Below are 27,470 nucleotides of genomic sequence, written 5' to 3' on the forward strand. Positions count from 1 at the left end.
TAACCTCATGCTGCTTGGCTGAGCCCATCTTGAGTTCATTCTCTCCCAAAATTTACCTGTATAAGCTCATGCTGCTTTGCTGAGCTCAGTTTGAGTTCATTCTCTCCCAATATTTACCTGTATAACCTCATGCTGCTTTGCTGAGCCCAGTTTGAGTTCGTTCTCTCCCAAAATTTACCTGCATAAGCTCATGCTGCTTTGCTGAGCCCAGTTTGAGTTCATTCTCTCCCAATATTTACCTGTATAACCTCATGCTGCTTTGCTGAGCCCAGTTTGAGTTCGCTCTCTCCCAATATTTACCTGTATAACCTCATGCTGCTTGGCTGAGCCCAGTTTGAGTTCAGTCTGTCCCAATATTTACCTGTATAACCTCATGCTGCTTTGCTGAGCCCAGTTTGAGTTCATTCTCTCCCAATATTTACCTGTATAACCTCATGCTGCTTTGCTGAGCCCAGTTTGATATTGTTCTCTCCCAATATTTACCTGTATAAGCTCATGCTGCTTTGCTGAGCCCAGTTTGAGTTCGTTCTCTCCCAATATTTACCTATATAACCTCATGCTGCTTTGCTGAGCCCAGTTTGAGTTCATTCTCTCCCAATATTTACCTGTATAACCTCATGCTGCTTTGCTGAGCCCAGTTTGAGTTCGCTCTCTCCCAATATTTACCTGTATAACCTCATGCTGCTTTGCTGAGCCCAGTTTGAGTTCGTTCTGTCCCAATATTTACCTGTATAAGCTCATGCTGCTTTGCTGAGCCCAGTTTGAGTTCATTCTCTCCCAATATTTACCTGTATAACCTCATGCTGCTTTGCTGAGCCCAGTTTGAGTTCGCTCTCTCCCAATATTTACCTGTATAACCTCATGCTGCTTTGCTGAGCCCAGTTTGAGTTCATTCTCTCCCAAAATTTACCTGTATAAGCTCATGCTGCTTTGCTGAGCCCAGTTTGAGTTCATTCTCTCCCAATATTTACCTGTATAACCTCATGCTGCTTTGCTGAGCCCAGTTTGAGTTGATTCTCTCCCAATATTTACCTGTATAAGCTCATGCTGCTTGGCTGAGCCCAATTTGAGTTCGCTCTCTCCCAATATTTACCTGTATTCATGCTGCTTGGCTGAGCCCAGTTTGAGCTAATTCTCTCCTAATATATACCTGTATAAGCTCATGCTGCTTTGCTGAGCCCAGTTTGAGTTCATTCTCTCCCAATATTTACCTGTATAAGCTCATGCTGCTTTGCTGAGCCCAGTTTGAGTTCATTCTCTCCCAATATTTACCTGTATAACCTCATGCTGCTTTGCTGAGCCCAGTTTGAGTTCGCTCTCTCCCAATATTTACCTGTATAACCTCATGCTGCTTTGCTGAGCCCAGTTTGAGTTCATTCTCTCCCAAAATTTACCTGTATAAGCTCATGCTGCTTTGCTGAGCCCAGTTTGAGTTCATTCTCTCCCAATATTTACCTGTATAACCTCATGCTGCTTTGCTGAGCCCAGTTTGAGTTCATTCTCTCCCAATATTTACCTGTATAAGCTCATGCTGCTTTGCTGAGCCCAGTTTGAGTTCATTCTCTCCCAATATTTACCTGTATAACCTCATGCTGCTTTGCTGAGCCCAGTTTGAGTTCATTCTCTCTTAATATTTACCTGTATAAGCTCATGCTGCTTGGCTGAGCCCAATTTGAGTTCGCTCTCTCCCAATATTTACCTGTATTCATGCTGCTTGGCTGAGCCCAGTTTGAGCTAATTCTCTCCTAATATATACCTGTATAAGCTCATGCTGCTTTGCTGAGCCCAGTTTGAGTTCATTCTCTCCCAATATTTACCTGTATAAGCTCATGCTGCTTTGCTGAGCCCAGTTTGAGTTCAGTCTCTCCCAATATTTACCTGTATAACCTCATGCTGCTTGGCTGAGCCCAGTTTGAGTTCGTTCTGTCCCAATATTTACCTTTATAACCTCATGCTGCTTTGCTGAGCCCAGTTTGAGTTCGTTCTGTCCTAATATTTACCTGTATAAGCTCATGCTGCTTTGCTGAGCCCAGTTTGAGTTCGTTCTGTCCCAATATTCACCTGTATAACCTCATGCTGCTTTGCTGAGCCCAGTTTGAGTTCGTTCTGTCCCAATATTTACCTATATAACCTCATGCTGCTTTGCTGAGCCCAGTTTGAGTTCGTTCTGTCCCAATATTTACCTATATAACCTCATGCTGCTTTGCTGAGCCCAGTTTGAGTTCGTTCTGTCCCAATATTTACCTGTATAACCTCATGCTGCTTTGCCGAGCCCAGTTTGAGTTCGTTCTGTCCCAATATTTACCTGTATAAGCTCATGCTGCTTTGCTGAGCCCAGTTTGAGTTCGTTCTGTCCTAATATTTACCTGTATAACCTCATGCTGCTTTGCTGAGCCCAGTTTGAGTTCGTTCTGTCCCAATATTCACCTGTACAACCTCATGCTGCTTTGCTGAGCCCAGTTTGAGTTCGTTCTGTCCCAATATTTACCTGTATAAGCTCATGCTGCTTTGCTGAGCCCAGTTTGAGTTCGTTCTGTCCCAATATTTACCTGTATAACCTCATGCTGCTTGGCTGAGCCCAGTTTGAGTTCGTTCTGTCCCAATATTTACCTGTATAAGCTCATGCTGCTTTGCTGAGCCCAGTTTGAGTTCATTCTCTCCCAATATTTACCTGTATAACCTCATGCTGCTTGGCTAAGCCCAGTTTGAGTTCGTTCTCTCCCAATATTTACCTGTATAACCTCATGCTGCTTTGCTGAGCCCAGTTTGAGTTCATTCTCTCCCAATATTTACCTGTATAACCTCATGCTGCTTTGCTGAGTCCAATTTGAGTTCGTTCTGTCCTAATATTTACCTGTATAAGCTTATGCTGATTGGCTGAGCCCAGTTTGAGTTCATTCTCTCCCAATATTTACCTGTATAACCTCATGCTGCTTTGCTGAGTCCAATTTGAGTTTGTTCTCTCCCAATATTTACCTGTATAACCTCATGCTGCTTTGCCGAGCCCAGTTTGAGTTCGTTCTGTCCCAATATTTACCTGTATAAGCTCATGCTGCTTGGCTGAGCCCAGTTTGAGTTCGTTCTCTCCCAATATTTACCTGTATGAGCTCATGCTGATTGTCTGAGCCCAGTTTGAGTTCGCTCTCTCCCAATATTAACCTGTATGAGCTCATGCTGCTTGGCTGAGCCCAGTTTGAGTTCATTCTCTCCCAATATTTACCTGTATAACCTCATGCTGCTTTGCTGAGTCCAATTTGAGTTTGTTCTCTCCCAATATTTACCTGTATAACCTCATGCTGCTTTGCTGAGCCCAGTTTGAGTTCGTTCTGTCCCAATATTTACCATTATAAGCTCATGCTGCTTTGCTGAGCCCAGTTTGAGTTCATTCTCTCCCAATATTTACCTGTATAACCTCATGCTGCTTTGCTGAGTCCAATTTGAGTTTGTTCTCTCCCAATATTTACCTGTATTAAGCTCATGCTGCTTGGCTGAGCCCAGTTTGAGTTCGTTCTGTCCCAATATTTACCTATATAACCTCATGCTGCTTTGCTGAGCCCAGTTTGAGTTCGCTCTCTCCCAATATTTACCTGTATAAGCTCATGCTGCTTGGCTGAGTCCAATTTGAGTTTGTTCTCTCCCAATATTTACCTGTATAACCTCATGCTGCTTTGCTGAGCCCAGTTTGAGTTCGTTCTCTCCCAATATTTACCTATATAACCTCATGCTGATTGGCTGAGCCCAGTTTGAGTTCGTTCTCTCCCAATATTTACCTGTATGAGCTCATGCTGATTGGCTGAGCCCAGTTTGAGTTCGTTCTGTCCCAATATTTACCTATATAACCTCATGCTGATTGGCTGAGCCCAGTTTGAGTTCGTTCTCTCCCAATATTTACCTGTATAAGCTCATGCTGCTTGGCTGAGTCCAATTTGAGTTCGTTCTCTTCCAATATTTACCTATATAACCTCATGCTGATTGGCTGAGCCCAGTTTGAGTTCGTTCTCTCCCAATATTTACCTATATAACCTCATGCTGATTGGCTGAGCCCAGTTTGAGTTCGTTCTCTCCCAATATTTACCTGTATAAGCTCATGCTGATTGGCTGAGCCCAGTTTGAGTTCGTTCTCTCCCAATATTTACCTGTATGAGCTCATGCTGATTGGCTGAGCCCAGTTTGAGTTCGTTCTGTCCCAATATTTACCTGTATGAGCTCATGCTGCTTTGCTGAGCCCAGTTTGAGTTCGCTCTCTCCCAATATTTACCTGTATAAGCTCATGCTGCTTTGCTGAGCCCATCTTGAGTTCGTTCTGCAGGGCGAGGCTCCGGTTCTGTTCTTCCTTCAGCTGCATGTTCACACTCTCCATCTCCATCAGCAAAGTGTCGTGACTCCGCTTCACACTGCGTAGGTTCTAGAATGACATGCATCTAGTGTTAGCATCAATAATGTTTTCAGCTATATAGTATTATCAAAAAAGGTGTTTAAATTAACCATACTATCAAATGAACCATAATTTCCAATAAACCAAACTGTCCGATAAACCATACTACCCAATAAACCATTCTACCCAATGAACCATACTGTCAAATGAACCATACTGTCCAATGAACCAAACTGTCCAATGAAACATACTTTCTTATGAACCATACTTTCCAATCAACCAAATTGTCCACTGAACCATACTATCCAATGATTCATACTATCCAATGTACCATATTTTCCAATTAACCAAACTGTCTAATGAACCATATTTTCCAATGAACCATTCTTTCCAATGAATCATACTTTCCAATGAATCATCCTATCCAATGAACCATACTGACCAATCAACCAATTGTCCAATGAGCCATACTATCCAATGAACCATATTGTCCAATGAACCATACTGTCCAACGAACCAAAATAATGAACCATATTTTCCAATTAACCATAGGTTCCAATGAACCACATTCTCCAATAAAACATACTGTTCGATTGAACCATACTGTCTGATTAACCATTCTGTCCAATCAGCCATACTTTCCAACAAACCATATTGACCAATGAACCATACTAGGTATCAAATGAACCCTCCTGTCCAATCAACCATACTGCCCAAATAACCGTACTGTCCAGTGAACCATACTGTCCTATCAACCATGTTGTCATACGAACAATACAATCAAATTGACCATACTGTACAATGAAAAAGCATCATCAAATTTGACCAAATATACCAATAGCCGATGTACAATCTATTGGCATATGGTGTTTTCCTAAGAGGCACAAAAGCAAACTGACATTTCTACATCCCTGGGCATATTATAGCCAGCAGCACCACCAGTTTTAAGTCAATCTTCTTCATTTGAAATGGTATTTCAATATAATAAGGAGTGTCATAAAATGGGAAGAGGCTGGGATTCGACCAGTTTAAGCATATAGTCATTATTCCTTTTCCCGCTCCAACGGATCTAAAAGTCATGGCATGGAGTATATTTAATTGTGTAAGTGAGTACTGACTGTAAAACTATAATAGTATATATAATTGTGTAAATTATTCTTGAAACACCATCAAACATTTGTAATGTGTCATGACTTCTATTCAGGAAAAATAAGCAATTATTTAATGCTATGTGAAGAAATATTTCAAATGAATGGAATATTCACAATACTTTTCTCAACAGACTATCTAGGGACTACTTTTTTCAATTTAAATTTGATCTGATTTTTTTTTAATAAATGCATTTATTTCTTTTCACCATTCATCATAGTAAATCATCAGCAAGAAGTAAAAATAATCAGCTGGAATGTTAATAGTACCATTGCTTCTCAGAATTTCTAATTAGATCTCAGAATAAACATATTTTTTAATGAATAACATTGTTAATTAACATGGATTTGGGTCTCTCTTAGTTTAATTGAAATTACATTTACAAATTTATTACAATCAAAAATGTCACTAGAATTTTTATTTATTAACCAAATTATTATGGCAACAATAAGAAAATACTACAGGTATACATGTCTAGAAAGTAACTAATTTGAAAATAATAATCGAAAATTAAAAAAAAAGAACATTTGTTTGTGTTTTGGATATTACCTTGACATAATAATCTCAGTTTATTGTAATCACACAAGCATATATATTTTCACACTTAACTGTGAAAATTATTTCAAGGCAAAAACCCAAAAGCTAACAAATGTCCTCAGTTTTCAACCTACTGTAGATACTAAGATAGAAAAGTTGTCATCAGAAAACCAGACATTGTATAATAACTGTGTAATCCCCACAAAAAATTATAATTTGTATAATATTTGTTACGCTCATACTTCTTCCAGCATGCTGTATTTCTCCTGCAGCATCAAGAACTTGGTTGATTTCTCTTTCACTTCCCGCTGTAGTTTGATCATGTCAATATTCTCCTGCACGCTTGTCCTGTAAACAAAATCATCATGTATGAACTGAGTCATGCATAAATGGGTCTTATGACATATGTTGCCAGCGGAGCACCAGGCTAGCCTGTACTTGTCAGAAAGTATGCTGATATCTACTGAGACTGAAAAACCTTGCATGACTTTATACCAGGTAACTGTAGCTCCTGACTGCGCCATTGCCCTATAGTATGTAAGACCCATTTTCCCATGATGTGCCTCATGGTGATTTCACAGGGCAAATTAGAAAACAGGGGTTTCACTGGTCAAACAAAGTTGTTACCACTTTATTGCAACATACAAAACCATTCCATGTCTGTATATCAAATCCTTGTTATATGGTCAATGACATCAATGTAAAACAGTTAATTGAATTATTGTTATTATCCTGCATTCCATTAATGTCTTTGACTCAATTATAACTGTTACAAGTATATAAACACATAAATTTCAAGATTATCTTTTTAAGTCTTAATATGCTTTATTTTATATAAATAAGCCATCCTCTGTGAAAAGGGGTTTAGCAGTTTGACAAATCTGCACGGGCTAATCAGGGACGACACTTTCTGCTTTTATGGTATTTTCTGTTTAAAGAAAGTCTATTCAAAGAAAAACCCAGTTTCGGTGGAAAGTTACGTCCCTGATCTTAGATGACACTTTACGCACATGCATTAAACCCCTTTTTCACAGAGCACGGCCCTAATAAATACTTTTGTGCACATGAGTCACCATAGTTCCAGTTGCCATTGAATGTTCTTTTAGCTACTAAATTGTCACAATCGGGTGTTGTCAACAGGATACAAATACATACACGACAGTAAACCCTTTACGACGTAGATACGTATTTTGATGCATTTGTAGTCCCTTATAAAGTTAAGTTTAATTAAAGACTTTCCTTACTAGTTTTTGTCAACTATGGAAAAATGAAATTGTCAAAAATGCGATATCTAATAATTATTAATGAAAAAAGGAAGAAAATAATAGGATAAATAGAATATTATGTGAGTTTTGGATAAAGATCAAGTTTATCATGCTCTGCTCGAACTCGGCAAGCCTCGCTCTTCCATAGTTCTAAGCCTCACATGATAAACTTGATCTTTGTCCAAAACTCACATAATATTCTCTATATTTATGACATAGGTGACAAGATTTGCATGAAGATTATTTGGTCTGGTTTCCACAAAGAAGTCTTGGTCTGGTTCCCACTCACCGTTGCTCTGCAGTAATCTGATGTTTGATCTTGGTAAGATCTTCCTCATATTCCTTCTCTTTAAGGTGAACCTGCAAACAGTTATGAACTATGTCAGGGAGATTACCGAAGCCATGTGAGGGGAATACACTTGTATTGTGATTGCAATGCTGTGTATGTAGTCTCTTAGAAAGTTATATTTAATTAAATACCTTTCTTACTGTATTCTAGTTTTAAAGGCTTCATTTCCAACCCTTAGTTACTGATGAGCAGCAAACAGCATAAAACCTGAACAGACTGCGAGTTACTCGCAGGCTGTTCGGGTTTTAGGCTGGTTGCACATGGCCATTTTTACTTTGCTTCTTATGGGGTAAAGGGTTAAAGAGCTAATCCAAGGGCTGAAGCTCGTACCTGTTCTCGTAGCTGTCTCATCTCCAGCTCATACATGTTGATCTGCTCATTCTGCTGGGCTACAAGGCTCTCTCTGCAACACATCACATTGACAAACAGTCAGCAGTGCTTTGTTTCGTTCAAATTTGGGTCCTGTTTGGGGACCAATACAAACAGTCAGCAGTGTTTTGTTTCATTCAAATTTGGGTCCTGTAAGAGGACCAATGCCCAATGGAATAAAGAATATATTTTTCCCAAATGGGACCTGAAAATTCCCAATTGAAGATTTTTTGAAAAATTAAAAAATGTGTTTTTATAAATCTCATCATTTAATTCATCTCAAATCCAGCTCTATAAGTGAACCCCTTAGTAAATATAATATTTATATCACTTTCATTCTCAATATACATTATTTGTTGGCAAGAATTGAACAAGACTAATTTCCCAAATTTCCTCAAATGACGCGAATTTTCCCAATTCAAAGGAACCCAGCTTCATTCCCAAAATGGTGAAAAACAAGAAACCGTCGGAGACGGGTGATGCTCCCCAAAGTTTTTTTTTGTCACAATATTGCACAATATATTCAGATAAAAGGAAACGTCTTGAGGGGCATAACTTTGGACAAAATGATACGATGGATGGTTTAGCAACTTAAAAATGTCAAAGGGCCATAACTCTCTAAATAAATCATCTAACCAGAACCCACTAATAACATGCGCATCTCCTCAAGGTAGTTAAGCTTCCCGTAAAGCTTCATTGTATTCCAGTCAGTAGTTGGGGAGAAATAGCTCGGACAAGAATTGCACTATATGTACAGTTTATAGAAAAATTTTAAGAGCCATAACTCTTGTGAAAAATCATCTGACCATAACCGGCTGATAATATGCACATCTCCTGTTGGTAGTGAAGCTTCCTATAAAGTTTCATTGAATTCCAGTAATAAGTTGCGGAGAAATAGCTCGGACAAGAATTAAACTATATGTACAATGGAAAATTTCAAAGGGCCATAACTCTGTGAAAAATCCTCGGACAAGAACCGGCTGATAATATGCACATCTCCTCTTGGTAGTGAAGCTTCCCATAAAGTTTCATTGAATTCCGGTCATTAGTTGCTGAGAAATAGCCCGGACAAGAATTGCACTATATGTACACTTAATGGAAAATTTCAAAGGGCCATAACTCTGTGAAAAATCATCCGACCAGAACCGGCTGATAATATGCACATCTCCTCTTGGTAGTAAAGCTTTGCATAAAGTTTAATTGAATTCCGGTCATTAATTGCGAGAAATAGCCCGGACAAAAATTTTGGGGGAGCATAAAAACACTGGTCAGTCACTTTGTGCAATAATTGTGTCTTGTTCTGTGAAAATTGGGCAATATGCATGTGTGTATAGTGTCATCCCTGATTAGCCTGTGCAGTCTGCACAGGCTAATCAGGGACGACACTTTCCGCTTTTATGGTATTTTTAGTTTCAAGGAAGTCCCTTCTTACCATAAATCAAGTTTAGGCAGAAAGTGTCGTCCTTGATTTGCCTGTGCGGACTGCACAGGCTAATCTGGGACGACACTTTACGCACATGCATTAAGCCCAATTTTCTCAGAACACGACACAATTTATAGATATCAGAGATATACTTAGTCATCGAAATTAGCAGTTCGACCAGACAAGCTTGAATTCCAACATTATTGAAAGAAACCAAGAAAGTTTACAAACCTCCCTAAATAAAGCCAAAATTATGAGCAAGTCTGATTTAACATGTACAAGTGCAGGTCTTACATGTATTCGCTAATTTTTTTCACTGCTTCCTCCAGCTAAACAAATTCACCACAGTTTTTAAATTGCATTGTTAATTTGAGCAATTAGTGAATAATTCTTTACAAACAATTAACAAACAAGTTAATTGATAGTGCTATCGGAAACCATCCTTACATAAAGGTAATTAGCAGCCATCATGGTGGAAACCACTTACAAGCGATTGTTCACATTCACCATAGTATGTCAAACGCATGGTTAATGTAAGAAATGAGTGACACATTCTTTACAAACAATACACATTCATTATTATTTACATTGTCAATTGAACACAGCCTGATACGACAGTAATTAGCGGCAAGGTGGCAGTCACTTACAGGCGATGGTTCTCCATGCGGGTGTCCTCCAGGGCCGAGTAGTGCACCGTGTGACTTTGACCTCGGGATGGGCTACCAGGGGCTCCCCTGGGGAAACAAGGCAAATATGATTGAACATGGATTGTTTTAATTATATTTGAGTCATGCTCTGATATAACGGGGTTAAATGCATGTTCTTTAAGTGTCATCCCAGATGCAGTCAACACAGGCTAATCAGGGATGACACTTTCCGCCTAAACTGTATTTTTTTTGTCAAGAACAGTCTTCCTTAAAACAAAAAATACAAATAAAGTGGAAAGTGTCATCCCTGATTAGCCTGTGCAGACTGCAAAGGCTAACCTGGGAGAACACTTTACGCACATGGATTAAGCCTGTTTTCACAAAAGTATTTAAATGTTAGCCTTACACAAAGCTAACAATGTTTTTGTAGTTCTGGTATCTATTGAACATAATTAAACAGAAACAAATGCTACATTTAATGATGCATGTGCCTCAAGAGGAAGCCGGGTCTGTATTGATTAATTGGCTTATTTTAACAAGTGCTATCAGGTTTTTTTTTCCACTTTTTGGGACGATAGCCCATGGCTTTGGAATTGGGAATTTTATCGGCATTTTCATGAAATTGGGAAAATAAATTCATTAGCCTTTTTATTCCAAACGAAAAGTCCACTGATTAGGGATTTTTTTATTTTATTTTTGGAAATTGGGAATTTTTTGCCACATTTTGGGGAAAAAAGTATACTTTTTGGGATTGGGAACATAGCCGAATTTCGGCTATAAAATCGGGCCAAAAAAACCCCTGGTTACTCTAATAGTAGGTCGATGTCAAGGTCAAAATGAAGTAAGGTGATCAGGTGTTTTGTTAGTATACGATCAAAAGCAGCTATAGCATAGTAAGAGACAATGGACCTAGTTCTATGTTTTTTCAGCAGTCCAATAATAAGAGACCACCTACCTAGTTCTATGGTCCTGTGGAGGACCAGTCACTCTCATGTTCTTAGTAAGCCTTGGATCTGGGGCAGTCTTGTGAATGCCCTACAAACAACAGATACCACTAAGTAAAGAAGATAATCATTTGTAACAACACTGACAGGATAAAACCAATTGAATGGTATCATGACCATACTAATATACAATTTTGGACATATAATTGGTACCATTACACATCTAAAAATTCTAATAAAGGTAAAATATTGCTCCTTTTAAAAAACATGGGGACAAATTTCTCACTAAGTTTAATGAAGTATGGGCAAGAAATGTAGCCTCTAGAATGTTCACAAACTTTTTAATTAATTCAACTTAGTGAGCTCTTTTTGACCCCAAAGTGTCCCAGTTTTTAATTCAGCCAAGATTTAATCTGGACCAATATTTTTACCGTGTTTTATGAATAATTGTCTTATATATATGGCCTCTACATTTTTCACAAGACAATGGTTTAGGAAACATGACAAATGCCAGACAATGCAATCACAAAAGCTCAACATTTTTAAACCCACTTGGCAGTCAGGTTTTTTAACAAAGCCAGCAAGATAGTATTCTGCTACCACTTAATTTACATCAATTACAGGGAAACAACAAGAGATGTGTTTGTCAGAAACACAATGCCCCCTATTGCACCGCTTTGAAGACATAAATTTGACATTTGACCTTGAAGGATGACCTTGACCTTTCACCACTCAAAATGTGCAGCTCCATGAGATACACATGCATGCCAAATATCAAGTTGCTATCTTCACTATTCAAAAAGTTATGACCAAACTTTAACGAAGGTTAAAGTTTTAGGAAAGAAAAATACGATAATATTTTACCATTGACCTTGAAGGATGACATTGACCTTAACTTTTTTACCACTCAAAATGTGCAGCTCCGTGAGATACACATGCATGCCAAATATGAAGTTGCTATCTTGAATATTGCAAAAGTTATCAAACTCTAACCAAGGTTAAAGTTTTGGGACACACATACAATGAATGAATAAATGAATGACAGACAGACAGGCCAAAAACAATATACCCCCGATCTTTCGATCCGGGGGCATAAAAAGTAAAACCAGTATCATAAACAGTGGTGTTTCATGGTACATTTATAAATGGACAATAAACTCTGCAAACAATATAATCACATTACCGTGTTGATTCTGGACATGGCATGTGGGTACTGTTGGGGTCTCTTGCTGGCAGATGCCAACTGCTGCTTGGCTAGTTCCAACTGAAACAATCATGATACATGAATCTGTAGCAAACTGCAGATACACAAACATAACAACAAAAAGGATCGTACACGAGGCAAATTATCACAAATTTAACAAAGCGTTTTAGTAAACAGAAATGTTAACACAAAGTACAAAATTATTGTTTATGTTATGACGGATATACAAAGAGGAGCTCCAGTTTAATAGCAAGAAAACAGCATTTCAACCCTAGGATTAAGACTATAGACATTACCACTTGCAAATACAAACAGCTATGTTTAACCGTGCATTTTCTACTCCATGTACAATTTAATGACCTATGTGATGTCAAAAATTTTAACCAAATAAAACACTCTCCAAATTATGTAATCAGTAAGTGTAAAGATTGATTAAAATTCTTAAAATCAGTATTAAATGATTATTGCTAATAAATGAATCTAATTTTCAGAATAGCCCATCATGTTATATTCATTCTTTTGATACAAACACTTAAAATTTTATTTTTTACAATCTGTTCCCACATTGATGTCATGTGTCACTTTTTCAACCTGATCAACAGATCACCTGAATATCCATTAAGGTAAATTACAAAACTGCACCTTTTCTCTGTATTGATGGCTTTACTTCTCAAGGCAGCTCAATAACAAAACTGTACCTTTTCTCTGTATTGATGGCTTTGCTTCTCAAGACAGCTCAATTACAAAACTGTACCTTTTCTCTGTATTGATGGCTTTGCTTCTCAAGGCAGCTCAATAACAAAACTGTACCTTTTCTCTGTATTGATGGCTTTGCTTCTCAAGGCAGCTCAATAACAAAACTGCACCTTTTCTCTGTATTGATGGCTTTGCTTCTCAAGACAGCTCAATTACAAAACTGTACCTTTTCTCTGTATTGATGGCTTTGCTTCTCAAGGCAGCTCAATAACAAAACTGTACCTTTTCTCTGTATTGATGGCTTTACTTCTCAAGGCAGCTCAATAACAAAACTGTACCTTTTCTCTGTATTGATGGCTTTGCTTCTCAAGACAGCTCAATAACAAAACTGTACCTTTTCTCTGTATTGATGGCTTTGCTTCTCAAGACAGCTCAATAACAAAACTGTACCTTTTCTCTGTATTGATGGCTTTGCTTCTCAAGACAGCTCAATAACAAAACTGTACCTTTTCTCTGTATTGATGGCTTTGCTTCTCAAGACAGCTCAATAACAAAACTGTACCTTTTCTCTGTATTGATGGCTTTGCTTCTCAAGGCGGCTCAATAACAAAACTGTACCTTTTCTCTGTATTGATGGCTTTACTTCTCAAGACAGCTCAATAACAAAACTGTACCTTTTCTCTGTATTGATGGCTTTGCTTCTCAAGGCGGCTCAAGAACAAAACTGTACCTTTTCTCTGTATTGATGGCTTTGCTTCTCAAGACAGCTCAATAACAAAACTGTACCTTTTCTCTGTATTGATGGCTTTGCTTCTCAAGACAGCTCAATAACAAAACTGTACCTTTTCTCTGTATTGATGGCTTTGCTTCTCAAGACAGCTCAATAACAAAACTGTACCTTTTCTCTGTATTGATGGCTTTGCTTCTCAAGACAGCTCAATAACAAAACTGTACCTTTTCTCTGTATTGATGGCTTTGCTTCTCAAGACAGCTCAATAACAAAACTGTACCTTTTCTCTGTATTGATGGCTTTGCTTCTCAAGGCGGCTCAATAACAAAACTGTACCTTTTCTCTGTATTGATGGCTTTACTTCTCAAGACAGCTCAATAACAAAACTGTACCTTTTCTCTGTATTGATGGCTTTGCTTCTCAAGACAGCTCAATAACAAAACTGTACCTTTTCTCTGTATTGATGGCTTTGCTTCTCAAGGCGGCTCAATAACAAAACTGTACCTTTTCTCTGTATTGATGGCTTTGCTTCTCAAGACAGCTCAATAACAAAACTGTACCTTTTCTCTGTATTGATGGCTTTACTTCTCAAGACAGCTCAATAACAAAACTGTACCTTTTCTCTGTATTGATGGCTTTGCTTCTCAAGGCGGCTAATTTTCTCATGCAGTTCGGCCATTTTCTCTTCTGTTTCAATATCTCTAATCTTCTTAGCTGCAAAGATAGTATGTTGGCATAATAACCAGCGACACATTTTTAAACAATGAAGAATTTCAAGTTCATCCTGTATAGCAATTTTACATACCCAATTATTTTTATTCACTGAAAACAAATTGAAACAAGGATATCAGTAAAACTGATGGATGCTCCCCAATGATGCTTTGGTGATATATGGGTTAAGTGTGTGGAAAAGAAAGTATGACCTTGAGAAAATATATTATTAGCCTTGATGACCTTGACCCCAGTGACTTCAAACCTCATCAAAAGGTAGAGGTCCATGCAAGGTACCTACATGCCAAATATGTAAGAGATCGGTAAAATATTGAAGACGCTATGAGAAACTGTAGCAAAAATGTGACAAAAAAATCTATTATTAGCCTCGGTGACCTTGACCCCAGTGACCTCAAACCTCAATCAAAAGGTAGAGGTCCATGCAAGGTACCTACATGCTAAATATGGAAGAGATCGGTAAAATATTGAAGGCGCTATGAGAAACTGTAAAAAAAGTTTGACGGAAAATCTATTATTAGCCTCGTTGACCTTGACCTTGACCCCTGTGACCTCAAACCTTATCAAAAGGTAGAAGTACATGCAAGGTACCTATATGCTAAATATGGAAGAGATTGGTAAAATATTGAAGGCGCTATGAGAAACTGTAAAAAAAGTGTGACGGAAAATCTATTATTAGCCTCGGTGACCTTGACCCCAGTGACCTCAAACCTTATCAAAAGGTAGAAGTACATGCAAGGTACCTATATGCTAAATATGGAAGAGATTGGTAAAATATTGCAGGCGCTATGAGAAACTGTAACAAAAGTGTGACGGAAAATCTATTAGTAGCCTCGGTGACCTTGACCTTGCCCCAGTGACCTCAAACCTCATCAAAAAGTAGAGGTCCATGCAAGGTACCTACATGCCAAATAGGTTAGAGATGGGTAAAATATTGAAAACGCTATGAGAAACTGTAACAAAAATGTGATGGAAAAATCTATTATTAGCCTCAGTGACCTTGACCCCAGTGACCTCAAACCTCATCAAAAGGTAGAGGTCCATGCAAGGTACCTTCATGCTAAATATGTAAGAGATCGGTAAAATATTGAAGGCGCTATGAGACGCTGTAACAAAAGTGCGACATACGGAAGGACAAACTGGCAACTATATGCTCCCCATATATATATATAGATATAAATATGGAGAGCATAAAAACAACAACTATATTTACATAGACCTGGGAAGCTTACACAATATCCTTACTCACCTGGTGGCCCTGTCCCAATATCGCCATCAACTGTTTTCTTTTTGTCATTCACCAATCGCAATAGCTTAGTGGCCATTCTATAACAGGAAAAAACACAATGACCTCTGCCATTTCAAACATGGTTTAATAGCTTTTTCCAACTTTTGTTATTCACTTTTTGTTTCCTTTGTTGTTTTAGTGAAAATATGTCACTAATTTGATTTCTTTTTCCAACTGAAATTAAAGTCCCAATAACGTTTTTAAACCCTCAATAATTAATGTTTCTGTCAAAGTCCAATGGTGTCCACCTAGCCATCGGGAGGTCACGGGTTCGATCCGCATTCAGGGAGCATTCTTTAGATCTTCCACAAAGACACCAAGTACTGGTTATAGGCCCAGAAAACAGACTCCGGAGCGTTTCTATAAGCCTGGGGCTTTCAATGCAATAGAGCTTAAATAAATAGTTTTTAACTGAAGTTCCATCTTAACGCAAACAATCCTACAAAAATGTGATGGCTTTGCAGTAATCGCTTGGTAATATTTTTGCAACTACCATATTCTATGGTAGCAACAACTTGAAAAAAGAAGGTTTTAAATACTAGAGCTCATATAAATAATATATAAGTCTTTATAACGTTTTTGTAAGTAAATTTTGTACAGAATCAGTTAGCATTTGTACTAATACATATCATGAGAATAAAGTGTACATGTTGTCAATTTTATATAACACAAAAATAAATACCCGTTAAGCAGGGATCATATTTTTTCGGTTTTGTCGGTCCTAGACCGATTGGGGTCATGAAAGACCGATTGAAAATCCCAAACAGTCGGTCCGATTCTGTTTGCTATTTAAATTCCCATGTCATGAAATCGATTACACAGTGTACATGCTAACACACCCTAATGACATTTTTATGGGCGGAACTTCACATAAAATAGTACACAAGAAAAATAATATACATTGAATTAATCTTTAGTAAAACCGTGTTAGAATCGAAATAATTCGTGTACTTTATACTTTGTTGTTGAATAATTCACGACCGGAAAATTAGATGCGTGGTTTCAAAGCTTCGCTCTCGTGATTAAATCCCTACGCATCTAAACTATCGTCCGTGGGTTATTTGACAACAAATTATTTATTAAATATTTGGTTGTTGTTGTCAGTAGCCAACCTACGCACAGACATTTGTTTGGTTCAGTGCATGTTTGTGAGCTATTATCGAGTCGACAAAAATTAAAAACATCGGTATAGACTTACACAGATTAATAATATTGACAACGATGAAAAAAGTCTGATAAAACAGCACACGAAACAACAATAAAATACAAAATGATAAAACCAGTTGAGAAAACTCGTTCCGTTTTTTAAAAAAATGCCTAAGGGAATTTTACTTGTACATGTATTATACCACCTTCATGAATGGCAAAATCAATGGTATATATTTTAACGTAATTTGTCATGATTTCGGATATACATTTTCGGATACTTTTCCCCATTTATATCCGGACCGATTGATGTTGCGGGAAAATATGATCCCTGCCGTTAAGTTACACCATATAAAATAGACAATATTTGCAGCTCCTTTCCATAGACCTCTCAAATCATGATGAAATTAAGAAACAAAATGTTGAAACCTCTTAATCTTGTCTTCCTGTTTTCTGGCATGTTTCTTTAATATGATGTTTTCCTCAGACATACGCAGGTACTTGTCTTCCAACACGTCACGTTCCCACTTGCTGACCAAACGCCGCTGTTGGGCTGCCTTCTGCTCAAGACCTGAGGAAGGGCCATTAAAAACGCTAAACATTTTGATTTCAACCAACATTTTTCCTCTGTAACATACTTCATTGTTGTGCTGTGATATAAGATTATAACTTTCTTGATGTGATTGATACTGAAAAGATTCCAAACAAGCTGACAAAAGCACTCATCCACATAATCTATAGAATCATAAAGAAATGCAGAGATGCATTTTCATTTTCATACTGAGTACACCTTTTAACAACAGGGCCATGATGGCCCTTAAATGCTCATCTGATTTTTAAGTACACCATTTGTTGAAGACATGACCCATATTTCAACATGACTATAATATTGTCAAAATAAATATTCTGGCCATGAACTCCGCTTAGTGGTAGATGAATAAAAGTTAACAAAGAAAATGTATGTACTCACCACCAATATTGGTGTCTTTCACAGGAATATGATCCACATCTGTCATGTTCTTTTTCTATGTGTGCTTCATTGGCATCATCTCTAAAATGCAAGAAAATTGATTGCATCAGTATCCACAATGTTTATTATAGGGATTTAGCAAAAGCAGAATAGCAGGAGGAACCCTCCCATTTAATGCTCCACCATTTTAAAACATCTTACTCCTTTTGCCAGTTTGTTTTATTTGTAAATGTTCTGGTTTATGCAGAAACACCCAATTTGATTCAATGGGCTATTGAAAATCAATACAGTAACTTACAATATTACTTGATATTAGCATCAAATTATATTTAATAAAGATCATACCTAATAAAATAATGCTGAATGGATGACTAAATATAAGTTCTTAAGTAGAAACAGCATATTTAAGTCACTTGCAATGTCCAAATGAATTTTTATGAACTAGATTGCCGTTGCAATTATTACCCCCTCCCCACGGCTATTTTAATCTCTTTGAATTCCTATTAATATCAGTGCTTTAAATAGGGGACATCTGTGTTTATACAATTCTTAAGCACATTCATTGTCAATATAGGTCATATTTTGGTTGTAAACTAGAAATCATAAATACACAAGATTATCGGGAAATGGATAGAGTTGGAACATGAACACATCCAGGGATCAACACATAGGAAAAATCTACTTAAATACTAAAATAAAAAATGAAACTTGCAATCTTATGACTGGTATGTTCAAAATTTAAAGTTTGATAGTCAGGCTAGAGGAAGCGCATGTTTTTATCGTTTTTTTAACTTTAAATCACTTCACCATGCATGACAAATCTAACAAACTTTTTTGCGGCCTTTCCCTTTTTGGGGGATTTTTTTTTACTTACTCTCTCATTATTACATGTGTACATGTTTGCACTATATTCATTGCATTTTTCATAATTTAGTATGTTTGAAAAGATTAAATTGAAATAGAATTAAGATATAATAATCATGAGACACATCTTTCTATTAAAAATTTTTTTTTTTTTTTTTTTTTTTTTTAGGGGGAATTTCCCCCCCCCCCCCAAAAGGGGAAAAAACGTATACTTTTCAGGTGGGGGACTGCCGTCGAAATTCGGCGGCAGATTTGATAGATTGAGGGCCCTGAAATTACATAAGAATACCACATAACCACATATGGATGCGTCTCAAAAAAATTTGTCACACGACATATATTTTCGCGATGCTATTTATGACCTTGAACAAATAAAAAACACTTTGACATATGCTAAATCACATGTAAATACATACCTCAGGAAAAATGATATCAATGACATCATAATTGTGTAGCGAATCGCACTAAATATTATCGCATTATTTGTTTTTCTTTGCAACCGTTCCAGAATTAAGACATTACTCAATTATCTCCCCCGAATACTCATCTTCAGTGGGTATAAGCCGAAGACTGGTTAACTACATATATTGACAGTCTTTACCAAACACAATTTACGTGAACATAACCCGTCTTAAATATATTGCCGAATCTCAGATTTCTGTCGAATTTATTTGCTTTGATCTTTTCGATATCTTATTGTTATTATTATCCTGACAAATCACAAACGCTTGTTAAAAAAAATATTTGTTTTAAACATTATAGTTAGCATCTCTATTCTTCCAGTATTATCGTGGTATTTCAATAACGACACCCTACTGTTTATTTGTCAGAATTCGTGACGCATTTTCCATTCGCTCTCAGAAAGAAGTTGTACGTGTGATCATGAGCAATATTCTGGTAAGTTGTCGTTGTTATCCATTAGAAACACATTTATTCACAAAATTTAAAGATATTCCGATCTAACTTTTTAGTCGTTTAGCTTTAATTTTTAACGTATTTACACCTTGTCTGCTCGCACTTTACCGATATCCCGAAAGGTTACATATCACTATAATAAGTTTAGGCCTAAAACCACAAAATCAGAAACCTTTGGATTTTCTTACCACAATTTTACGTAAAAAATCTTCAAGTTTAGAAGTCAACAAAAAACAAGACATTTATAAATTGTCTGCATTATTGATCAGATTTTAAGATATTTGTTGGTTTTCCGTTTTGAGAAGCTGTTCTGCCAAGGCAAGTGCTGGGCATCACACAAGCCATTCTATCCAGCAAAACTGACAGTGTTGGTTTACAGAAATCAACAAAGGAGGGATTCCCGAACTATCAAAGTTTCCAAGCTATACACACAGTTATTATCTGTGGTGATCTTTATTGGTTCTGTTGGTTTACTTGGATGGAACATGTGTAAACTTTAATAGAACTTTGAAAAGTCTATATCTGTCTATCTATAAACAAAAATCAGCTATGGTATAATAAGATCAGATGTGCAAACAATGTCAAAGGGTTGTTAAATTAACAATTTGAAGGCAATTATGCTGAAAAAATATGAAAGTTCCCATGCAAATTTAGTCTGTATATCGACAAGTGTCTGCCAATAAATGTCAAACTAGTAATACAAAACTTACCACAAGTATGTAAAAGCACTAAGTACCTGTTGTGATCATTTTTAGTAAGATAGTGTAATTCTAAACAGTAGCAAATAGCTTGTTTAGTAAATGCATAATGCAATTAATATGATTTCCTTTATATTGTGTAATTAATAAATTGGTTGTTACTTGTTAATCAATGATAAATTTTTTATGGCTAGTACAAAACCAGCATTGTTAATTTTGTAAAAGGTAATAAAATAACACCACTTTGTACATTGTAATTTCATATACGTAAATATTCGTGTACTGTAGGTTGATGACAGTGTTTTAGTATTACTTATTTTGTAACTATTATTTTATGTGCAAATAAATGATGTGAAGTGTTTTGTATCTCCACACAATACCACATACCTTTTTATATATGTACTGTGTTATGTGTTATTTGAATGTTTAAATAAAAAAAATATGGATGATATAACATGATGCATTCTATCCTCGAGTGCCCAATTTCGACGCATACAAGCAGTTTGTTGAAGTTTTGTTGCTCAATATAAGGATTTATGTAATTAATTGTGTTATTTCATTACACATTTACCTTTTATTTACACATTTTAAATTCAATTGATTGTGTTATCAACAAAAATTCGTTGAAAAACAAAATGACCCAAGTCTATGTAACAGCGGCCATATTTGTTGAGAGTGCCCTAAAACAACGCAAAGTTTTGATTGGTTACCTGATATTAATGTAAATATCACTCTTGTGGAGACTGAATGCATAAAATATTAACTTGTGATTGTTGTGCTTAAATTTGTATCACTGTAAAAGCAATATGGAACTGAAATTAATTAAATCAATTAAGGTTTTTAATTTTGGGATGCCATACTTTCTAGCAGTGGTTTTAATAGGGGCCCCTGTCAGCAACCCCTTGTCATAAGCTGTGTTTATGGAAGTAGGTGAATATAACCTGTACATCTTTTGTGGAACCTACAATTATAATTAAGTAAATGAAAATAAGTAATCAACCTAATATGCAATTACCAACATAAACACTTGCTACATGTGGTTAAAATTATATTACAGCATAACCAAAAACATATCCGGACTTCAAATCAAAGTTTACGCGTACACCTTTTTCATAGTGAAAATTAATCTATTTATACAATGTTTTGTTAAATGGCAGTCACGTGACTTATGAATTAAATAGTGAACTTTTGCAGACAAAACCGATGCATTATCCCACGGTCTTATTTACAAAGACAATTGGGTGTAAAGTGTTCAAAAGTTTTGCATTAAGTAAAATACATAAATATCCATCAATTGCAAACCAATCAGCCATATCTTACTTTTTAACACGCTATTTTCCACATAACAAACAACAACTATAGTAAATTGTGCGTAGTGTACCATGTGCTATTGTATGACGTCAATGGATGTCGCTTATGTATCAAACAGAGGCAAAAAAAACATGGCGTCGAATTAGGGCAGCGTCGATTCGGGTCACTCAGGGATAATATTTGCATTCAAATTGTAACTATAGAGCTAAGTGTATGCAGTGACTGTGATTTAAGAATTGCTACAAAATGGCTAGTTTTTTAGTGGCGACAAAATTTAAACTATTCAACAATAGTTTGCGAAAGAAAATTAGAATCCTGCCAGATACCTCATTACCTGTCCATGTCCATATATTTATTAAAAATACATGGTTATCAAAAAAACTTAAAAAGCTTTTGCCCGTAAATTAGGTAGCACCTATAATCATATTATTTAGGTAAGGAGGATATTTTAGTGGTGCAAAATAGTAGCGATACAAAGACTCCAACTTTGGCAACTTAAATATATTAAACAATTTTTGAGAAACAAATAGCACTGACAGTCTGTGGACTTGTCCAAACATGTTCGGTTAATATTGAAAAGAGTGTTAAGTTCAAAATTAAAATTGTGAAAGACAATGCAAATGTAAAATAAACATCGTTTATTCTTAAAACATATGTACATATCCCAAATCACTTACCAAATGTAGCCAATTTTTGACAAGGAATTTCGGTTGTTTACAATCTACCGGAAGTGGCTTGTTTGGCTGCTAATGTAAACTAACAGTGTTACTATAGGGGTTTTATTAAAGACTTCTGTGCGATAGACTTTAAAACACATACAATTTATTAACAGTGTTTTCAATCGAAAATTTAAAATGCAATTATAATCAAACATCAGGCAAACATCAGGCAAATTACGCTTATCCCAAAACCTTGTTTGATTTTTCCAGCAGCCTTAAAAGACAAAACCCTACATTGAGAAAAACTAGCATGCGGATGCAAGTTTAATTAAACGGCGTGTTAGTGGGAAATTTTGATCAACTGTGGGTTATTGAATTGTTTATTGATAATTGATATTATTGAGAAAAAGTTCAACTAAATTTTGTTTATCGATCAAGAAACACCGAAACGATTAATTATTGGTTATTTTAAACATTATTTCGATTCTGTCATGATGTGACGGAGTCTTGAAAGTAAGACAATGATGACACTTTTGAAGTTTTATGTCCAGAAAGGCCGAAAACCAAAAAGGCCGCATACCAAAAGGGCCGAATACCAAAAAGGCCCCAAAGCGTGATCAGTGTCAACTGGGTCATGCGAGTTGTGTATCGTGTTATTTCTTAAAATGTTGACCCAGCATTTGTAAAAATATTGCAATACATAACATTTCAAGAAAGGAAATTCATTTCTGAGTTAAATAAGACCGAGATCGTGAAAATCGCTGCAAAATTGATGAAGTAATGGTTGTTCAAAATGATGCACCCCGTTTTCGGATGATTTTGAGTCGCATAGATCTACTTAAAATAATGTCGAAATGGTCAATGACTGTGTCACATAATCATGTGCTTAGGCTACATACCAATAAATGTGTAAAGAACTTATCTATTCAAAGTCGCGTTAAGCACACAAACACTGAAGCACGGTTAATACGACATTTTAAGGTTGCAGGAAAATTATCATGAGGAAACGTCAGTTTTATATGTAATGGTTAATGCTAGAGTATTTGATTCGCCTTTGCTTGATAAAAACACGAATTACAAAATCAAACCGTATTCCAAATATCAGAGACGTAGATCTTCGTCTCTGTAAATATATCTGTTTAACTGACGATTTTTGTTTATTCGCAACTCGACTACCGGTACTCCGTATGTAAAACATTGTACTGTTATTTGGTTGTATCACATTCATATTCAACAACACAACGTGGATTCAGTTCATATTTATTTCATCCTTTTGTAAATACGCAAACACCAGCAAACACCACCAGACGATCTAAACTTCCTTCTCCAAGACATATTTCCCACAACAAATCAACCGTTGTCTTTTTACGAACGTCATCAGATTATTCAGTTAGTAGATTGTTACATATATATTGACCGCATACAGACCGCTGCGTATGGACACATATGGTAGATGAGAATGTCCAAATAGTCGACATAGCAGTAACTATAACATAACTTTTCACTGTAACTTGCTCGACTGTGCTTAAATGTATCTCTGTGCGTTATAAACACGACTTTCGTTAAATCCATGAACCTACTTGAACTGAATTCGCACGCCAATCGTTCACTTAATACATGTACCTCGCGAGACGCACAACACGTTACATTAACGTATTTAAACAAGTTTGTATCGACTTAAGTGACTGCGGTATGAATAAAATTGTTTCCGGATAATAATTCGATACATTTAAAATCAAATGTGCTTTTATAGCCTAGTTTTTTTAACAATTTAAAGAGATAAGCGATACACTATTGAATAACATTCCTACCTCCTAATACAACGTATTACCAGCAAGTGTTGGATATACTTATACATATATATGAAAATTTATATGATTAGTTATTAAGAAGGCGAGTGCAAGATGAGGACCACTCGTCGCCGACTTCACTTAAGTCTGCAAGTGTCTGCACAAAGTGACACTGGACACGTGTCTGCATTGACACACAAATGGCGGCAAATCATGTCGGCGTTTGTTGCACCATACGTACTGCGAGCGGACTGAGTGGCGATGCAGTCTTGCCCCACCTGTGCAGCAGGCAACCCGGGGTCACTACCGATGAGCTGAAATCCTTCCGGAAATTGTATTTTGCCGGTATCCACTGTTACTGTGTTAGAGGTCAGTGGCGTAGAGGCAGGGTGCGCTCCGTGATATAAGGCCGGCAAGACCGACACATCGGCACAGCCGTAAAAACGTTCCTGTGGCCCACATCCCACGTTTGTTCTGTTGCAGCAGTCGGGGTGTTGGAAGTTACAGTTGTTGTTAGAATCTACAAGAATAAAAATGACACTGTTTTCATCCCTGTCGTATGTATTTAATTGATTTGATCTGAAATGATGTAAATATATTCAGGGGTTTTTCAGCACTGTCTGCGCCTCCGGAAAACGGAGGCACTCCCAAAGCAAACGGACCCTATCCCAAACCAAAATTATTTTTAAAAAATCCGAATTTCCAAATATTTTTTTTAAGAATGAAGTGTCTTATAACTTGTGTGACTAACCAGTGTTTGTTTTGGTCACAAATATCTGCTATAAGGTTTTGACTGTACAGTTCTTATCTCAGAGAGTAATTGTAACTGAAAAACAAAACTGCAGTACTTGAATAAACGTTGAACATGCCCAATAATGCATATGTTTATACATGTATAAAGAAGACAAAATAACAAATAAAAACAAATTTATTTGTTAAACCACTGAATTATTTAAGCATGATAAATTCACAATTTTTTCAAAAATGAGCCGTTTCATCGAAGCAAAAATTCCCAAAATGGCCTAATTTGTCGATAAAAATTCCCAATTTGGTCACACTCCTTTTCCCAAAATAGGCAGAAAAACCTCTGATATTTCTTGTAATGAGCTCACATAGTGTAAATACTGTTGTCATAGTTTGAGGTTAGTTTGACCGGAAAAAAGTCTGCATTCATATTCTAAAATATAGATGTTTGTATTCCACTGATAGGTTGAGTTGTTAATAGATGGATACCAACACGGGATGCACTTAACTTGGAACAATGAAAGAACACATGAGTATACTTACTCGTAACCCATTCCCACTGTATGACGCACAGAGTGCACGTGAGATCTCGTGGCAGTACGAGGTGTAGGTATTTATACCCAGTTCCGGTCGGCGACTCCTTCGGCTCGTGGATATACCTACTCTCACCGCTAGGGGTCGTCAGCAAGTACCTGTTCAGACACTCCTGCGTCACGGGCTTGTTGACGTCATTGTTTGGACAGATGCGAAACGTTGAATACCCGCCATGGTTCACCGTTATTTCTGTTAATGATCACCAAATGCCTTTGAGAAATGGCGATGAAGTGAACGAGATACAATCGTATGTAACACAGTTTAATTTTTAGAAAGCTGTTGAGGGAAAACGTACCCAGCTTGATGAGAATTGTCTGCCCCTGCGTGTAATTCTGAACCAGAATTCCTCGTGCGTACATTCCACCAGCCTCGTTGTCCGGGTTTCCACATAGGCTACACGTCATCTGTAGAAAATTATGTTCTCAAACGTTTTAATGTAACATTTTAAACTTAAAGTTCATGAACGTGTTCACGTAATTACAGTACTACAAACAATTTAAGTAGCATATACAAGTGCACATACAAATGGTAAAATATCAGTTGCGGTGAAAACCAATCAACTTACGCCAGCAGGGCATCTGACTCCATGATCGTCTTTGTTGTTGGGTACCGGAAATCCGTATCGCCATGCGGACGATCGCGCCGGAGGCTCCAGCAAGCGTCCGTGTCCCCAGACACCGTATGCCATCCCACATAACAGCAGGGCGAGGTTGGCAGCGATAATCTGTGTATCCATAAGAACGACAAAAGTGTTGCCGGAGTATATATGCGTCAAACAGACACGCGGTCTATAATTATGTAAATGCCACTCACTCTTAAATTCCCTGATTAAAGACGTATTTAATCGGATTCTGTTATATTTTATTTTTATTTTAGTAAATTATCAATATTGTGTAACAACTATATTTTTATATTGAGTATCGTGGTTAACAATGTGCACGACACCGATCCACTCTTGAATCTTCCCCCAGCATACCCAATGTCCACACAGCGTCCCTACTTATAGTAGCCGGAGTGCTCGTAGACGATTCCGCTCTTCCGGCACCGATCGCTTCCCTGGTGTTGTGGTTTTCCTCGTCTTCATGTAACGCATGATTAATAACCATCCACATATCTGAGAGGAACTGCATGAGTCACACACCTCGCCGTAGCTATATCCCTTATCGGTAATATGTGACAAGCCTTTAACCGAAATAATAATTTCAGGATGTTAATAAGGAAAAATAATTACTAGTACATTGGTTGTTTTGACGGCTGGTATTGGATATGGGCTTTCGTAAGGACCAGGAAAATGAACTCTTTGGCAGTTAAATGCGAAAATAACACGATAATCATTCATTGATTAACGAAGTCTTTATTTGACAGTATGGAGCGTATATTTAACAGCGAAGTAAACAAAATCATGTTAAATAGGTGCAATAAACACATATTTCATGTGCATTCCTTTCTAAAATTACACAATCGAATGTATCGAGAGTATTTTATCAAGAAGTTTATTTCATAGTTTTTTTATCATACAATATGAGTTATAGAAATTTATATTTGTATATGTATCTCATATAAATGGATTTTTGGCCATGAAAGGAAGTTTTTACGTAATCATCGCATGTTGATCTAGTTAACCCATTTATGCCTAGCGTCCTGAAAAAAGGACATTGCAAACAGCGTAGACCCAGATGAGACGCCGCATGATGCGGCGTCTCATCTGGGTCTGCGCTGTTTGCTTAAAGGAATTTCTGTAAGAAATAGTCTAAATATAGAAATAAGTATACTAAACATCCCTAATTTTGGAAATAAATTGATCCAATTTAGGAGGATGGGAAGGTCCACAAGGCATAAATGGGTTAAAGAGTCCCGTTACACATGGGGCTATGTGTACTAAACATATTTACGTTTAACTTTCAAAATACACTCTCCGGATACAGATAGGTTCATTGTGTTAGCATGTCCACAACCGGGTCAATGTTAGCCCTAATATCGGGTACATTGTTTTACCGGCTAAGGAGCATGCGCGAGGACTTGCAAACAAATCAAGATTTGTGTGCACGAATAGGCAGTTCTTTGTTAAGAATGT

General features: G+C 36.9%; 2 protein-coding genes across 34 annotated transcripts in view; both read right to left on the reverse strand.

The window, feature by feature from the left end:
- LOC127845198 (protein fantom-like) overlaps positions 1–23,358 on the reverse strand; it is a 61,274-nt gene extending 37,916 nt beyond the window's left edge. For 3 of the 31 annotated variants that reach the window (XM_052375956.1, XM_052375955.1, XM_052375951.1), the window contains exons 1-12: positions 22,507–23,358; positions 17,822–17,902; positions 17,281–17,422; positions 15,667–15,743; positions 14,305–14,402; positions 12,242–12,322; positions 11,070–11,149; positions 10,115–10,201; positions 8,006–8,078; positions 7,616–7,686; positions 6,304–6,409; positions 4,259–4,405 (exon numbers count right to left, since the gene is read on the reverse strand). In XM_052375956.1, the coding sequence (XP_052231916.1) occupies positions 4,259–4,405; positions 6,304–6,409; positions 7,616–7,686; positions 8,006–8,078; positions 10,115–10,201; positions 11,070–11,149; positions 12,242–12,322; positions 14,305–14,402; positions 15,667–15,743; positions 17,281–17,422; positions 17,822–17,867 (1,008 nt within the window). In that variant the 5' untranslated portion in view covers positions 17,868–17,902; positions 22,507–23,358. Of the gene's footprint in view, positions 1–4,258; positions 4,406–6,303; positions 6,410–7,615; positions 7,687–8,005; positions 8,079–10,114; positions 10,202–11,069; positions 11,150–12,241; positions 12,323–12,904; positions 12,922–12,960; positions 12,989–13,016; positions 13,046–13,072; positions 13,102–13,128; positions 13,157–13,184; positions 13,214–13,240; positions 13,258–13,296; positions 13,325–13,352; positions 13,381–13,408; positions 13,437–13,464; positions 13,493–13,520; positions 13,555–13,576; positions 13,594–13,632; positions 13,667–13,688; positions 13,717–13,744; positions 13,773–13,800; positions 13,829–13,856; positions 13,885–13,912; positions 13,941–13,968; positions 14,003–14,024; positions 14,042–14,080; positions 14,109–14,136; positions 14,171–14,192; positions 14,221–14,248; positions 14,266–14,304; positions 14,403–15,666; positions 15,744–17,280; positions 17,423–17,821; positions 17,903–22,146; positions 22,168–22,268; positions 22,353–22,506 lie in introns of those variants that run through there. The other 28 variants (XM_052375952.1, XM_052375953.1, XM_052375954.1 and 25 more) reach the window with 28 other exon arrangements.
- Positions 23,359–23,514: 156 nt separating this feature from the next.
- LOC127845206 (uncharacterized) lies at positions 23,515–26,544 on the reverse strand. 3 transcript variants are annotated; one of them, XM_052375996.1, is made up of 5 exons: positions 26,397–26,544; positions 25,962–26,120; positions 25,692–25,800; positions 25,346–25,585; positions 23,515–24,578 (listed from the first exon to the last, which is right to left on the reverse strand). In XM_052375996.1, exons 2-5 carry the CDS (start codon positions 26,082–26,084, stop codon positions 24,196–24,198), a joined length of 855 nt encoding a protein of 284 aa, XP_052231956.1. In that variant the 5' UTR covers positions 26,085–26,120; positions 26,397–26,544; the 3' UTR covers positions 23,515–24,195. The 3 variants fall into 3 exon arrangements, with proteins under 3 accessions (XP_052231956.1, XP_052231955.1, XP_052231954.1); XM_052375995.1 differs by having other exon boundaries at positions 26,373–26,506; XM_052375994.1 differs by lacking the exon at positions 26,397–26,544 and having other exon boundaries at positions 25,962–26,361.
- Positions 26,545–27,470: the final 926 nt, after the last annotated feature.

The sequence above is a fragment of the Dreissena polymorpha genome, chromosome 9 (assembly GCF_020536995.1).
Source record: "Dreissena polymorpha isolate Duluth1 chromosome 9, UMN_Dpol_1.0, whole genome shotgun sequence".
NCBI lineage: Eukaryota > Metazoa > Mollusca > Bivalvia > Myida > Dreissenidae > Dreissena > Dreissena polymorpha.